The sequence below is a fragment of the Mesoplodon bidens genome (assembly GCF_964165515.1).
Source record: "Mesoplodon bidens genome assembly, chromosome: 1".
Classification (NCBI taxonomy): Eukaryota; Metazoa; Chordata; class Mammalia; order Artiodactyla; family Ziphiidae; genus Mesoplodon; species Mesoplodon bidens.
Genome location: NC_138176.1, coordinates 229,029,606 through 229,046,424, shown reverse-complemented (window position 1 = coordinate 229,046,424; position 16,819 = coordinate 229,029,606). Strand labels below are relative to the sequence as shown.

The 16,819-nt window shown below is 39.9% G+C and overlaps 1 protein-coding gene across 1 annotated transcript in view; it reads left to right on the top strand.

Annotated features, from left to right (window-relative positions):
• DCHS2 (dachsous cadherin-related 2) overlaps window positions 1-16,819 on the top strand; it is a gene marked incomplete at both ends in the record, with an annotated part of 312,361 nt that overhangs the window by 270,655 nt on the left and 24,887 nt on the right. Inside the window, 3 exons of the mRNA XM_081240754.1 lie at window positions 2,356-2,469; window positions 12,653-12,864; window positions 15,904-16,055. Coding sequence (XP_081096880.1) covers window positions 2,356-2,469; window positions 12,653-12,864; window positions 15,904-16,055 — 478 coding nt within the window. The remainder of the gene's footprint in view (window positions 1-2,355; window positions 2,470-12,652; window positions 12,865-15,903; window positions 16,056-16,819) is intronic.

The following is a 16,819-nucleotide window of genomic DNA, read 5'->3' as shown; positions in this document are numbered from 1 at the left end:
CAGCAGTCAGAGAGCCTCCTACAGAATCCACCTCATTCCCATCTCTCCCACTCAGTGCAATATGTCTTTGCTAGTAGGCAGCATCCTATAGGTCAGGATGAAAGTTAAGAGGAGAGGCAGGGTCATTGCCAGAGTGGGAGTCTAAAGTAGATGCCATAAGTTATAGGCCTAAGACAAGAGGGTCAGGTTGAGTAAAGAATTATCAGAAGTGGTGGGTAAGTAGAGAACAAGAAGGCAAAGTACAAAGATGAACTAAAAAGGGGATTGGAAATGGCCAGTAATAACATGAAAAGATGCTCAACATCATCAGACATTAGGGAGGTTAAAATTAAATCCACAGGGAGACACCACTACACAGCCACTAGGATGACCAAAATTAAAAATACTGACAATACCAGTGGATGTACAGCAACTGGAATTCCCCTATGTTGCTAGCAGGAATGTAAAGTAGTCGACCACAGTAAAAAACAAGATCTTACTGTATAGCACAGGGAACTATATTCAATATCCTGTGATAAACCATAATGGAAAAGAATATGAAAAATATTATGTGTATATATGTATAAGTGAATCACTTTGCTGTACACCAGAAACTAATACATTATAAATCAACTATACATCAATAATAAATAAATAAATAAATAAAATGGAGCAACCACTTTGGAAAATAGTTTGGCAGTTAATAGTATATGCATGTTAAACATACACTTACTGTAGGTGTTTAACCCTCAGGAATGAAGACATGTGGCCATCAAACCCTTTTACATGAATGTTGATAGCAGCTTTATTCATAAACCCCATACTGAAAACAACCCAAATGCCCATATGTAAGTAATGGATAAACAAATGTAGACTGTCCAAGGGTCTGAGAGAACTTTTTGAAGTGGTAGAAATATTCTACATCTTGACTGTGATGGTGGCTACACAGGTGTGTATAGTTGTTACAGGTGTGTATAGTCGTATATAGGCATGTGTAGTATATAGAACTATATACTTAAACTATGTGTATATTATTGTAAGTAAGTTTTACCATAATAAAGTTGATTAAATAAAAATACTTAAAAATAAAACAGAACAGGCAGTCATAGGAGGGAGACAAATGGACAACCAAGACAGGAAGCAAAGCAGAGGTGAGCAGCAAAGGGCATAAGATATCATAAACAAAGACGGCAAGGTGCTAACTTGGGGCCAAGATGGATTTTTGAAAATCCTCCCAGTGAAATTGCAGTTCTAATCATACCAATTTTCTTATTATCTCTGTCAGTCCTTACTAATTCTTCTCTTATGCTGGTAATCAGTCTGTTTCCTAGAAACTGACATGACTTCCTTCTTTCTTCTCTAATTCCTACCCCTAAATCAACTTCTGTTTTTCCCTTGAAGTTTTCTCTTTACTGCCCCTGCCCTAGCTTAACAATTCTTGAATGAATCTGTATCATGCAGTTAAGACCTTGGTTACTTTCTAGTTGGGTTGCTTTTACCTACAAGTCTACTGTAAACTGGTTAAAGGAAGATTTCTTATATTTATACCCTTGTTACCTCCTTTCCCACATCCCATGCAATGTTCAGGGAAATGTGTCAGCATATGTCTCTAATTTGTCCCCTTCTTTTCATCCCCACCCCCCACTATCCTAGGTTGTTGTCTCTTGCATGGTCTATTGCAGTATTTCTTTTCCTTTCTTACAGCTCCTTGTTGTCCAGACAGCAGTGAGATTGATGCCTTTTAAAAGTAAATCAGATGATTTTACTTATTTCCTTTAAATGCTTCTATATCTTCCCATTGCACTTAGAGTAAAATCTAGTCCCTCCCACCTCGACACTGTCTTCACCATCCACATTTCCCCTACGCACTGTGCCTCACCAAACCAAGCCCTCTCCCAGCCCAGGGCCTCTGTGCTGCTCTTCCTTCTCCTAGAATCATTTTCTTCCCACTCTTTCTGTGGCTTCTCATGCTTCACAGTTCAACTGGAATGTCATTCCTCTGTGGCCTCTGCAAAGGGGTATCCACCTCCCTGCAGAAAAAGTATTTTATATCACATAACCTTGTTTATTTCTTTTCAGGGAACTTAGCATATCTGAAATCTACCTTGATTATGTATTTCTTTAATGACTTATTGTTCATCTCCTTCCATCAGTTAATAACCATCAAGAAGACAGAGATCTTTTCTACCTTGTTTTGTTGCTATATCCCCAGCACCTAGCATGGGGCTTGGCTTTTTGAAGACACTAAATAAATAATCATTGACTGAAAGACAAGTGAAAATATAATAGGCAAATAATAACCACTCACTGTTTGCTCTTGTTTTTCCTGAAGTTTCTTTTCCTAAAGCTCTTTTTTTTTTAACCTAATTTTTACAGGTACTTCTATTGTGACTATAAAAGCTTTTGCTACTGACTCAGTTCGGGACAACATTAACTATTCAATTTTTAGTGGAAATGAAGATGGAGTTTTTTCCTTGTGCTCCAACTCAGGTAATCCTTCTCTACCTTCTAATAGCTTTATTTTCTGCTCCACTTAATGTTACTAATAAGACATACTTCTGCAAAGAAAACTCAAGATTTGAAAGGTAGAAATTGTTAGAGGTAAATAATTTAAAAGGTAAACAACAAAGAGTTTTTCTATGCTGGCTGATGAGAAATCAAGAACTATTTGTTTACATGTACTCCTTAAGAATTGTATTCACATTTCCAAATTAAACAGTACCTATCCTACCCTACTTGTTATTTGATGATACATGGTTTCTATTTATGAGTTACCTATCCATTTGGGAGAATTGGAGATGTAGTAGGGAGATCAGTGAGAATGGGTTTGAATTGAAAATAAACACACATGTGTAGCCTTAGGAAATTTTCATCAGAGATTCTTCTGATTTGCCACTTAATGTCAACAGTGCAACAAAAAAGGATGGCTGGAAAGGTTTCTATGTGGTGGTAAAGAAATTACTTCCAAATACAGCATGTATTAAATTTAGCTTTAATAAGACCATTATTGTGCTTTAAATGAATACCAATTGATTATTTGGAACATACTTTTTTTAACTAACAACTATGTAGTGGATATGTATCTACTGCTTCATTGTCAACCTCAAGAAGAATGTTTTTAATAATTTCTATATTACCATACAACTGCCTTATTTAATCCATACTATGTGCACATGGAAAGAATTGAGAGGGGTCATTTCTTAAGCAAAAGCCTTCTCATCCAGGGTAGCATTATGACTTTTTGGTCCATGCAGCCTTTGCTCAGCAACGTCTCTAAGATAGCCTGCAAGAAGTCTTCATCTCTTCACCCTATCATGTGGTTAAAGGGTGATGCAGGAAGCCTGTTGGCAAAAAGGCCATTTGCAAATACCACCAAACCTTAAGCTTCTAGCAGTTGGGGGTCTGAGGGTTCTGGGAAGGGAGCTGAGATTAGAATGTTGAGGGAGAACGTTGAGTATGCACATTTTCCCAGGTCACCCAAATCCTTCTGCCATCACACACCTAACATGGCCCAGGCTTGGCCTTATTTTCTATAGTCTCTCATTAAAATGCAGATAAAATATGCCTAGGGTTAGTTCAAAGAGTTCATCCACAGAAAACTCTTTATTTTTTTAATTAAGTAGTCATTTATTTAAGTTGAAATGTATTTCAAAATTTTATTGTGAAATAGCTACAAGATGATATGTTGAGGTATACAACTGTTTAATGGACAATAGTAAAATAAAAGCCCATGTCTTTGCCACCCATCTCCACAGATGAGACATTGTTAGAACCTCAGGAAGCCCCTGTGTGTCCTTTCCCTCTCACATCTGTCTTATTTCACCCCAGAGGTCATTGGCAAATCAGTAATCTGAATTTGGTATTGATCCCTGCCTTTTCTTCATTATAATTTTCCCACCCCATTTGAATCCCTAAAAAATGCGTTATTAGTTTTACTTTGATTTAAACATCATAATAGAATTATGTTGAATGAACTCCTCTATGGCTTGATTTTTTGCTCTACATTTTTACTATGATGTGTAGTGCATAAGCCATTATGAACACATTAAGGAAGAATAGCAAAGAATGATATGTACCTGCTGCCAAGGCTATAATATAGAACACCACCATTATCACCGATGCTCCCTTTGGGCCCTTTTGTGATTGCATCTTTTCTCTCCACTGCTCTAGACTGATTAATGCCCAGAATTCAAGGATAATCATCCCCTTGTGACTTAACAGTAAATGTATTTCTAGAAATAGGAATATAGTAAAAGCATTGATTTTGCTTTGAAATTTACATAAATGGATTCATACTCTATGTATTCTATTGATATTAAGTTTTTTAAATTCAAAGTTAGAATCACCCATGTTAATGTGTGTAGCTGGGTTCTTTAATTTTCATTGCTTTATGGTATTCTATTGTAAGTCTATATCACAGCTTATTTATCAGTGTACTGTTGATGGACAGCAAGGTTTCTCTGTCTGGGGATATAATGAACAATCTTGTATGTGTCTTCTGGTGCACATGTAAGGAGTTCTGTAGGCCCTAGAGTGTAGGTTGTGCATGTTTCTCAGAGGGTGCCTATGTTCAGCTATACAGAGAGTGCCAAACTGTGTTATGAAGTGGGTCATCCGACTTTACATTCCACCAGCATTGAACGAGAACTGTCACAGTTGTTCATGTCCTACTTTCTATTGCCAATCTGGTGGGTGTGAAATGTTATCCCACTGTGGTTGTAACTTACATTTCCCTTAGTACAAATATATTTGAGCATTTTTTCATAGTTTATTGACTATTTCTGTTTTCTTCTATGTGAAATGCATATTGATATCTTTTGCGTATTTTTCTGCTAAGTTATTTGTGTTTTTCTTGCTGAAGTGTAAGGATTTTTAATATATTTTTATTAGTGTTTATCCTTTGTTTTTTGTTACAATTTTTTTTTATAATTTGTGACTTGTCTTTCACTCTCATTAAGGCACGTTTTGAGTTTAACGTTAGAATGAATCAGTCTTATTTTATGACTTGCCTTTTTTGTAGGCTGTTTAAGAAATTCTTCCCCACCCTGAGATCATGAAGATATTCTTATATCGTCTTTTAAATTTTTTATAGTTTTTCTGTTTCACATTTATATCTTTAGTGTATCTAGGATTGATTTTTGTGTTTTACGTGAGTTAGAGATAGCTTTTCTTTTTTACTTTTCCTCTCTTCTCCTCTCCTCTTCTCTCCTTTCCTTTCTCTTTCTTGTTTTTCAACCAGGACTCCCAGTTATTCCAATGGCCTTATTACCCTGTGATCTGCAGTACCAGCATGGTCATACATCATGTCTCCTGACTTTACTGGACTCTCGACTCTTTTCCATTCTTCTCTTTGTCTATCCACACACTGACACCACACTGCCTTAATTACATTTGCTTTATAAATCTTCATATCAGGGAAGCAGCAACCCCACAATATTTACCCCATCTTCATATTCTTCCTCATGAGTATATTAGCTGTTATTGTCTATCTGGCTCTAATATAAAGCAGTGTATCCACCTGTTAAGTTTTACACACACACACACATGCCTACTGGGATTGTTTTTCCATGGAAAGGATATTTATTCATGAATTTTGGGATTATATACAGCTGTTCACACCTTCATGCCTGTAACCCATATAACTATGGCATACACATTTGATTTCAGGTGGAATCTTACCCTAATTAACAACAACAACAGCAGCAACAACAACAAATCTCAAAAAAATCATATAGCTCCAATCTAGAATTTAAGTAACTTAATCATCAGGCCAAAGTGTCCTTCTTTTAATCTCACAAAGTCCTGCATAGCTATGCATTGTAGGTAATAATCATCTACGAAAACTTTTCTTGATTGACTTTTTAAAAAATTGTTGTACGAACATTTAACATGAGATCTACTCTCTTAACACATCTTAAGTGGGCAAAACTGTATGTTAACCATAGGCATGGCGCTGTGCAGCAGAGCTCTAGAACCTGCTCATCTTGCATAACTGAGGCTTCATTTGCCACTAACCAGCAACTCCCTGTTTCCCCTGCCCCTACCCCTGGCAACCACTATTCTACTCTCTGCTTCTGAATTTGACTACTTTAGATACTTCACATAAGGGGAATCAAGTAATATTTCTTTTTTCTGTGACTGGCACATTTCACTAAACATACGTCCTCAAGGTTCACCCAGGTCATATATGGCAGGATGTTCTTTTTTAAGGCTGAATAATCTGTCATTGTAGGTATACACCACATTTTCTTTATCCATTCATCCACCAATGGACATTTAGGTTGTTGGAATTTTTACTGGAATTATATTAATTCTAAATATCAGTTTGGGGAAAATGTGTACCTTTACAGTATTATCTTCTAATCCAGGAATAATATGGAAAATCACACCAATTATTTGTTAATAATTTAATAAAATTACTGTTTCTTTAATAATTATAATAAAGTTTTTTCTATAGCATATTTCTTGCTAGATTTAGTCTAAATATTTTATACTTCTTGCTGAGGTAAATGAAAATAATGATTTTTCTATTATTTTTTTAAAGATTTTTTTGATAGGGACCATTTTAAAAGTCTTTATTGAATTTGTTACTATATTGCTTCTGTTTTATGTTTTGGTTTTTTGGCTGTGAGGCATGTGGGATCTTAGCTCCCCAACCAGGGATCAGAGCTGCACCCCCTGCACTGGAAGGTGAAGTCTTAACCACTGGACCGTCAGGGAAGTCCCCAAAAATGCTTTTTCTGACAGTGTTGGTGTGTACACTTGAAATTAGCTTTTATATTTTGATTTTGTATCTAGCAAACTTGTAAACTCTTATTGATTCTGATATTTTTCTGAACATTCAATATATACAATCATCTGAGAATGACCATTTTTCTCTGTTTGCTGGAAGTTATACAGTTTTTTCTTTCTTTTAGTGGTTAGCCTAGCTATTTTTTTTTTCTTTCAGTACGCCGGCCTCTCACCATTGTGGCCTCTCCCACTGTGGATCACAGGCTCCGGATGTGCAGGCCCAGCAGCAATGGCTCACGGTCCCAGCCGCTCCGCGGCATGTGGGATCTTCCTGGACCGGGGCACGAACTCATGTCCCCTGCATAGGCAGGCGGACTCTCAACCACTGTGCCACCAGGGAAGCCCTAGCCTAGCTATTTTGACATCTACAAATAAAGTCTAACATTAATCAATATCGTGCTCCTAAATAATATAGGAGACTTAGAATTCTTTAACTTCTAATATCCCTTTTCCAATTCATAAGATATTTTTGACCACAATTTTAGTTCTTTCAAATTAAGCATTATTAATATTTTAAAATTTACCTGCTTCTTTGCTACTCTCTTTGCTAACTGTTCTTTCTTCCATCTCAGACTTTCCTCTGGAATCATTTTACTTCTACCTAAAGTACATCCTTTTGTGAGAGTCTGTTGCAGTAAACTCTCTCAGATTTTAGTTGTCTAAAAAAGTCTTTAATACTTGTTTTTAAGAGAGATTTTTGCTGGGTTTAGAATTCCAGGTTCACAGTTATTTTCTCTTATCATATTTAAGATATTACCCTACCATCTTCTGGTTTCCACTTGTTGCATTAAGAAGTCAGCTGTTGGGCTTCCCTGGTGGCGCGGTGATTGGGAGTCCACCTGCCGATGCAGGGGACGCAGGTTCGTGCCCCGGTCCGGGGGGATCCCACATGCCACGGGGAGGCTGGGCCCGTGAGCCATGGCCACTGGACCTATGTGTCCGGCGCCTGTGCTCTGCGGCGGGAGGGGCCGTGGCGGTGAGAGGCCCGCATATCACAAACAAACAAACAAACAAGCAAACAAAAAAGAAGTCAGCTGTTGATCTAAATACCATTTATTTGTACCTTTCTTTGGAACTCCAGTTAGACAAATATTGGGGTCATATCGCTCTCTCCTACATCTTTTTCAAATTTTTCATCTCTGTGTGCCTCTTCTCTTCAGCTTAAGGAACTATACTTTTCATTTCCAGAGGTTATCTTGTGTTATTTTTCAACTCTTTTTGGTCTTTTAAAAAAATAACCTTTTGTTCCTTGCTAATGCCTCCAACCTTCTTTTTTATATATTTAAATATTTAATAATTACATATTTTGTGTCCAATAATTTCTGCATCTTAAGTCTTTGAAGATTTATTCTGCTATCTATGGATTTGCTGGCTGTCATTCATGGTGCCTTGCTTCTCTGTGATTTTTGTGCTTGTTAACTATAAGCTACTCCATTGTCCTGGAAACTTTTTCTTTGAGGATTCTTTGAAGCCTGGGTTGAATTTGTTCCCTCAGGGGAGGATGTGTTTTTGATTCTGCAAATCACCTAGACACTCATCAAGCAAAGCTGATGTAATGGCTTACATTAATTTTGGGGAATTTAAAAATATATATATCTATGATAGTATAGCTACCATAAATTCAGGCTTAAGCTAATGAATTCCCAGCAGAGACTTCTTATCTCTTTCAACTGACATCAAGGTCAAGAAAAGCAAGTTTCTGTGCATTCATTTTTAATTTTTGTTTTATTATTATTGACCACTAATTTGAAACATATGTAGCCTTTAAGTTTACAGCTTTATTTTGGTTTTCTTATTGGATCTTTCACCTTTTGTGGGTTCAGGCTTCTTCCCTTATTTTCCACACCCTGTGCAGTGGTCAGAAGTGAATGTCAAGGAAGAGGTTATGTTAAAAACCCTTAGAACAAAAACAAGCTCTTAGTGCTTGCTTGCCTCCCTAAATTACTGTTTTCATTTTTCCCCCCTCTGAGGATTCCTTACTACTGTAGCAACTCAGTAATGCATTTCAACACACACACACACACACACACTCACAATTTATCAAGCATTTTAGTTGTTTTTATGATGAGGATTATTCCAGTCTGTAGTTTACCATACTTCTGTCAAGAAACATTTCTAAGAATCTTTAATTATGATATTAAATTCACCTTTCATGCCACATAATCATTAAATGTGTGTCTAAAGGCATCTAACACAGGTTTTATCAATGTATATTTTTTAAAACATAAGCCAGTTAAAATAGAAAACTGGTATGTATGGCAAATCAGTAAATTTGGTCTCTAATGTTGCAGTCACTTTTCTTCAGGGTAAAATGCGAGGATGTGAGGGCGATCTGGCTGCAACATCTGTCACGCCATTGATCGCCAGTGTTGATTCGGCTGATCTGGCTGGCTAGGCGGGTGTCTCCTTCCTCCCTCACTGCTCCATGTGCATCCCTCCTGAAGCTGCGTGCTTGGTCAAAGAGGATGACCTTCCCCGATAGAGGAGGACCGTTCTTCGGTCAAGGGTATACTAGTAGCTGCGCTTCCCTGCTAGAACCTCCAAACAAGCTCTCAGGGTAAAATGCAAGAAAACCATTTTATTAGTTATTGGTTTAGTAAGTTATGATTAGATGGCTCTCTGATGAGAACTGTGTTTTCTGTCCAGTTGTGCCCGTGTGCCCTGTTCCATAGTCACAAACCACGGGTTTACTTTTGCATCTAAACTTCTTGTCACTGTAATTTAAAAACATCTACTATTCACTGGTTAAACCAGAAGGAATTTTGGAGTTTGACTATTTGACTAACATTGTCTATGTAAATGACAGATGGTGGTTTTCATTCCATTATTTGGTAGAGTACCATAAGACAAAATGATCAAACTTTCAGTGTTTCAAGGATGTAGCTTTAGAGCAGAGAGCTTAAAAGCTTTCGGATAACATCAATGTTTAGCACATCCTGCTTTGGGTGTATACATATGCATATGCACAGTTTGTAATTGACTGAAGTAACTCACTTATGCCATCAAACATTGAGTATTTGAAGAATCTAAATCTCATTTTGATGTGTACTTAAAACTTGGACAAAAGCTATACAAGTCCATATATCAGAAGGAAAATATTACTACAGTTTTCTTCTCAAGTTATTATATAACTGGCATGCTAACATATAAGAATGAACAAAAAGTTGGTATTTGTGAGCCTCTTAGTCTAAGGAAAGCATGGACTTCTGCCCATATATTAGACAGAGCCCAGTAGTACTTTCATCTCACTGGTGACAGTAAATCCTTGATGTCTCTGAGAAAAATATACATAGATCGTCCAAGGCGAATTGTGGATCTAGTAGGTGTGCCAGCCTTGAATCATCTCACAGACTGGTTATTGTCTTTTCTGTTTGCACAACTTTCACAGCATGTGCCAACTATTATGTCAAAAATAAAAACCAAGCAAGGAAGGCATTAGAACTGCAGATCCATTCCAAGTGCAAAATTCCAATGATCAAAGCCTAAACACAAGACTTTTATTAAAAACTCCACTTTGATCTGCACTGTAATTGGCACACTTTCTACTAAGTGACACTGGCAATTTAGTGTGCGTTTCAATTTGATTTTCCTTTACTAATAGTAACAGAACATGGTAGCAAGCTGAAAGCCCTGTTTGGTGGAGACAGAGTTCCAGATGAGAGCTTAGGGTCCACCTAGACTGGGGCTTCTCTGCTCAGCCCTTGTTCCACAGAGACTTCTAAAAATCATCTTCTTTCATTAGCAGCTCATCAACATGCATTTTAATGATTCTTCAGCTGCCAATCCTTAAATCTACTCTAAATTTGCTAAGAGGGGTTTTGGTAACATCAGACCATGGTTTGTAAAAGTAATTTGGTTTTCTGAATTGACAGCTAAATCTGATGACAATAAATGAAAGTGAATTTATGAAGTTTTAAATTTGGCAGTATAGTGAGTTCTTCAATAGTATATAAATATTTATTTTTTCTTAATAACAGAAGCAATAAAATCCCCCCAAAACACTCAATGCCAAAGTTAGACTTATTAGAACAGGATATGATTACTATTAGTATCCAGGTAGGTACATGATAGCCAGAAGTTTCCTTGGCCTATGTTGGTTCTCTAGGGGAACTTGCTCAGATAGAGCAATCAGAACTGTGGTTTCCAGGTCATATTTCCAGGAACTGTACAGGTTCTTTCACCAGAAGAGCAAATTTTAATAGTCCATAGCTATTAAATGCTCTCCTTCTACATTCAGAGCTTATACAGGTATTAAATCTATATCTGCTGATGGAGGGTGTGAGAGACACATGCACTATGTCACTCTCCCAGCAACCCTATGGAGCCATTAGTCATATCCCCATTCTACAGAAGATGAGACTCAGCTTGACAGAAGCTGAGTCACTTACTACAGGTCACAAACTTAGTGGTGGGGGAGCCACGTGCTTTACCTAAATGAAGCAGCCAGGGCTAGGGTTTAGGCTTGGTTTCAGGTTTCTCAAACTCCAAATCAGTATGCACTTCAGCAGACTCCATTTGACAGAATTTCTGACAGTGAGAGCTAAGTAAATCGTGACAATGGAATAATAATAATAATAAATTCAGTAAGAAATTTAATTGTAAAAGGGAAGAAACAAAACAGAATAGAAACTAGAGAAGGGAATTATATCAGGGGAGGAATTTTCTTAGTCTGGGGAAAAACCTGTGTAGGGCATAAACCTCAAGGCTCAGTTTCCCTCACCTGGTTTTACTTGTTACCTGGGAGTGTAATAAATATTATTGGGTGCTTCCATGTGCCAGACCCTGAGGTAGGGATTTGGGAGATGGTGATGTAGGAGGTAACCATCCTCACCTTGTGAATCTTCTAAACCAAGAGGAATAACTCGGCAGAAATAGGTGAGCAAAGGCCCTGCAGGCACTTTTGGAGAGTCTGTTGGGGGCAGACATGGTGATGGTACAGGGCTGGGTGGTCTGGAAAGAACCCTGAGGATGCACAGAAGTGGGGACAATTCCAGGTGGATGGAAAGGCCTGCAGGACAATCCTGAAATGAACGTTTGAGGAATAGAACATTATGAGTCTTACAGCCAGAGCAGACAGGGCAAAGGGGAGAAAGAGAAGAATGAGATTTCTCAGGTGGGAGAGGTTGGAGCAGGTGGTCCTGGGGAGGCTAAAAATGCTGAACTTCATCATAATTGCTGTGGAAGCCAATCAAGGGTTTTATGCAGGACAGTCACAGTGTTGTTTTTTATTATTTAATTCAGAATGGGAACTGGTTGAGTGGGGAGGCCAACTAAGTAGACTAACACAGGGGACAAGGTGGGAAATGCTGGTGGCTTGGAGGAGGACAGCAGCAGGGAGATGGAGAGGGTGGATTCAGGAGATGTTTGAAAGGCGGACTTTGCAGACATGGGCTAAATATGGGGACAGAAAGATGACTTAAGAGAGAGCACCCAGATTTCAGATATTCATGGCTTCTTTCCCTCTTACATGTTTTATTTTTTCGGTATGCGGGCCTCTCACTGTTGTGGCCTCTCCCGTTGTGGAGCACAGACTCCAGATGTGCAGGCTCAGTGGCCATGGCTCACGGGCCCAGCCACTCCGCGGCATGTGGGATCTTCCTGGACCAGGGCACGAACACGTGTCCCCTGCATCGGCAGGCGGACTCTCAACCACTGTGCCACCAGGGAAGCCCCCCTCCTACATGTTTGAACCGTGTAAATGTCTGCCTGTTCTCACCTTTTTTCACAATGACCCGGGGCACTAGGAAAGGGGGCCCAGCCAGTGGGAGGAGTTGAGGGACAGGTAAGCGTGTGAGCATTTGGGTCAAAGGTGATTTGAGACTTTTTAAATAAAATAATTTTCCTTTCTTTTTTTTTTTTTTCTCTCTGGAAATAAAAATAGGAGAACTCACTGTGCAAGAACCCAAGTTTCTGGATTTTGAAGTCAGAAATGAAGTTCAGCTCATTGTTTTAGCTGAAAGTAGGGAGCATAGAGCCTACAGCAAAGTAGCAGTCTTCATCCAAGATGTGAACGATCATCCACCGTGCTTTGGGCAAAGCATTTACCAAGTATCAGTGTCTGAGGGCCAGTTCTACAATGATCACATCATACAGGTAACAGAAATGTGTTGTGCGTGGGGGAGTGTGAATTAAATTTTAAATCTTTCCTTGGCATATACAATATTTGATGCACTGGATGGAACTTTAGGTTGAAGGAAGCCTGGAGTTTCTGAGCTCACTCACCTTCCCCCATCCATTTCATGCTCAGTTAGACCCACCTGCTTTCTCTAGGGCCCCCATAGAACACTAGCAGGGAATCTAGAGGGCCACAAAAAGCAGCTCACCTTACACATGCGTACAATTCAGTGGGGAAGTCAGAAGACTAAGTATACAATTAAATGCAAATCACTAATGTTATATTAGAAGTGTATGTTGAATGTCATGAGAGAAAAGAGGAGGCACAGACTGTTCCTGGAGGAGAGTGTCAGTCTTCATGAAGAACGGGGTTTGCACTCGGTCTTAAAGGGCGAGCAGGCATTTGCCAGGTGGAGCCGCAGCAAGATGAGCATGGCGGCAGCACAGACACATGGAAGGGCACCCTGGTTTGGGTTTGCAGGAGTCTCATGTGAAAGTGATAGATCTGCTGTTTCAAGACCAGCCCTATCTTGGGAGAAAGCCCCATGCTCTGAAAAAAAGAGGGTCTGTTCACATGGCAGTCTTCTTGTTCAGGCTCCAAACCAATCCATCCTTGATAGACTCTACCTGCTTCGGGGACTGGTGCCCATTTTCACCTTTCCCTTCAAGGTTGAACCGATGTTTTGAATTCAAGAAACTGGACATTACAACACCTACAGGCTCTTGGGAATCTGCACAGGAAATGGGTATAAACCCCCATCCTGACAGTCAGCAGCCTAGTAGGACATTCCCTTTGGCCTCTGTAACCCCGCTGCCATGACCCAGCACCGCATGACTTCTTCTCTGGGGTAGATGGGGGCAGGGATCCAGGTGATCCCCTAGGTTATTGTGCAGCTACCTTCACCTGAACATATAGAGACACTTTCCTTTGATTCCTGCCCAGTTCAGATGCACATGTTCACCTCTGATGGTGCAAGCAAGACCAGTAGAGGCTCAGTTGTCTTGGAGTTTTAGCTCTGTGCTCCCCACATGATCCAGGATCCCCGGGATTTCCTACATTATTTCTGCCCATTTATTTTGTATGATTGGAGCCTAATTGCTCCAGGTTCCAGCCTGTGCCAGAAGTGCTGCACCTTTACTCTAGCCATGACAGAGATGCTTAAGAGGAAGGTGAGGAGGTGAAGGTGTCCTCTTGTTCAGCCCCCGCACCCCCAGTGATGCCTGTTCAATGGGGATCATGGATACCTCCAGCACCACTGTGGGGCCTTCTTGGTCACAGAGGACTCCTCCCTGGGGCGCTGGTGCATCACGCTTTGTCACACATGCTAACCTGGACAGAGCTAGACCACTCATGTGGAATATGTGAAGGTGAGGGTCCCATTAAAGCCCATGTACACTCAACAGGGAGACAGCCTGACCTGCCATTGGTTCTGGTGATAAAACCTTTGAGAAGGCCCAGTCAGAGACGGATACAAGGAAATTTGTTCTTTGTATTTTTAGATCACTTAGTTTCCAGGAAACTAAAACTGCCATTTGCCTGTATCCTGTTCAGATAGACAGGAATGTAGAAGGCTCTGGAGTTCTTGCTTTTTGCTACCACACTGCCTATGCACCCTCCTTTTGGTTGCAGCCCCACAAACTCCCTTTAGGAACTGACCCTCCTCTGCCAGATGCAGTCTTGGTGGGATTGTTGGTCAAAGTGGTGACCTCCCCCCAACTCCACCCTGCCACAAGGTGCTGTCAATTGCCTCGGTCCCATAGAGACTTTCTCTCCCTGGAATTTGAATCTTGGATGGTAGGACACCAGACAGAGACATATTAGAGCTGATTCCTCTTGATGGCAACAGCTCAAAGAAGCTGTGCCTTAGAGCTGTTCAGGTTCTTGTGCTTCACCTGGACACTGTCTTTCTGCTATGTTTCTTTCCTGATGAAGTTGGCCATAGTAGATTTGTGTTGCTGGCATCCAAAGACCCTAACTGATACACCTCCTGGGAGGCCTACTCTCTGTAACTCTTTTAAGTGTATGACCTAGGGGACATGATGGACTTTATTCTGCTGGTATGCAGATAAGTTTCTCTTCCTTGTGATCTCGAAGGGAACTGTCTGTTGCTGGCTTTCTGTACCAAATAGCTGGTGTGTGCCCTCCTGATGAGGTCCTGATGAGGTTCTGGATCCCCTGAGAACTCTGGCAGCAGTGTGAAGGATAGATTGAAAAGGAAGGGAGTTACAAGCAAAAACCCACCAGGACATCAGTACAGTCACCCAAGAGACAGATGACAGGGGATGGGAACTCAGGCCAAGGCTGAGGGGCCTAGAAGATAAAAATAAATAGAAAGAGGGACTTCCCTGGTAGTCCAGTGGCTAAGACTTCGTGCTCTCAATTCAGGGGGCCTGGATTCGACCCCTGGTCAGGGAATTAGATCCCGCATGCCACAACTAAGAGTTCGCATGCCACAATTAAAGATCCCGCATGCCACAACTAAAAGATCCCACATGCCACAACTAAGACCTGGCACAGGCAAATAAATAAATAAATAAATAAATAAATAAATAAATATTTTTAAAAATAAATAGAAAGAAATTAGTCTGTCAGCTTGTTCTTAAACAAGATCTTGAATCCACTAATAGAATTAGTTTGTGATTAAAATGTAAAGCAGACTAAATAATATATCTCCATGGAGAGTGATGCAGAACTTTTGTTTTATCTTCAACACTAGTACTTGGACAACTCATCAAATAAATCACCAGGACCTAACTTTGTTAGCACTAAATCTAGGTTTTGTTTCATTTAGCGCAAAACACGCAGTACTCCTTTCAATGAATCTGCAGAATAGTCTTCTCACCCATTATCCACTTTAATGTACATGTAAGCTTCAGCCATGGTTAATATTCCTTTGGTCATTGTCTTTAAAGTGTGTCTGACAATGTGATTCTTTCATAATGCATTTCTCTGAAAAACAGGCTTAACCCATTCTGCAGATTCAATCCTTACCTAACGGAGGAGTTGCTTCCTCACAGGTTTTTGCCACAGACCAGGACAGTGGGACAAACGGCCTCATCGAGTATTCTATTCTCTCCAGCAACCAAGGACAAGTGTTCCAGATGGACATGCTGAGCGGTGTGCTAACAGCAAGTGCAGTTCTGGATTATGAGTACACCAGAGACTACAGGTTTGTCCAAGACTCAGATCCGTTTGACTGGCTATTCTGTTTTGTTGCCCCACAGTGCTTACCCTGCAGGCCTCTTTGAGTAAAAGCACACCCATAAAGTTGGACGACTTCGGGAAGAAAACCTAAGAAACTGTGAACCTTGTTTGTCTCTGGGGAAGTGGTCACTTGGGAAGCCTGGGGCCAAAGAGAGGCTTGACTTTCTTATCATGCATTTCAGTCTGCCTTGTACTTGTGTGTTCTTCTGAAAGGCCATGCACAGACAGTGTTTCCTTTCATCCTCACGGTCACTGCCAGAGAAGTTCAGTTAGGCCTTTTCTCACTCACTAATGAGACAAGGGACATGCAGTGTCTCACTCAGGGCTACAGAACCATTTAACCATTAATCATGGTCTCACTGCCGGGTGTTCTAATGCCAAATCACACTTTCCACCCTACAAGCTAAGAGCAGACCTTCTACTGAGGGAAAAAATCATAGATACCCAAGTGTCAATATTCTCCTAGGCCAGACTACTTACATGTTATATGAAGAAAGTGCAGTGCATGCCTGTGGTTGAGTAGCAAGAGCCAATTAAAATGGGATCTGTTGCTGGGTGGACTGGATTAATTTAACTCTGAAAAACTTCCCAACTCTAAACGTTTGATTAAGTGTTTAGTTCTTTTTGTTTAATATATTTCAAAATATTACTTCAAAGGTATTTTAAAAGTTTAGTTTAAGACATTACCCTGTGTTAACTAGTATAATTTTTTCAGGATTATTTTAGTGT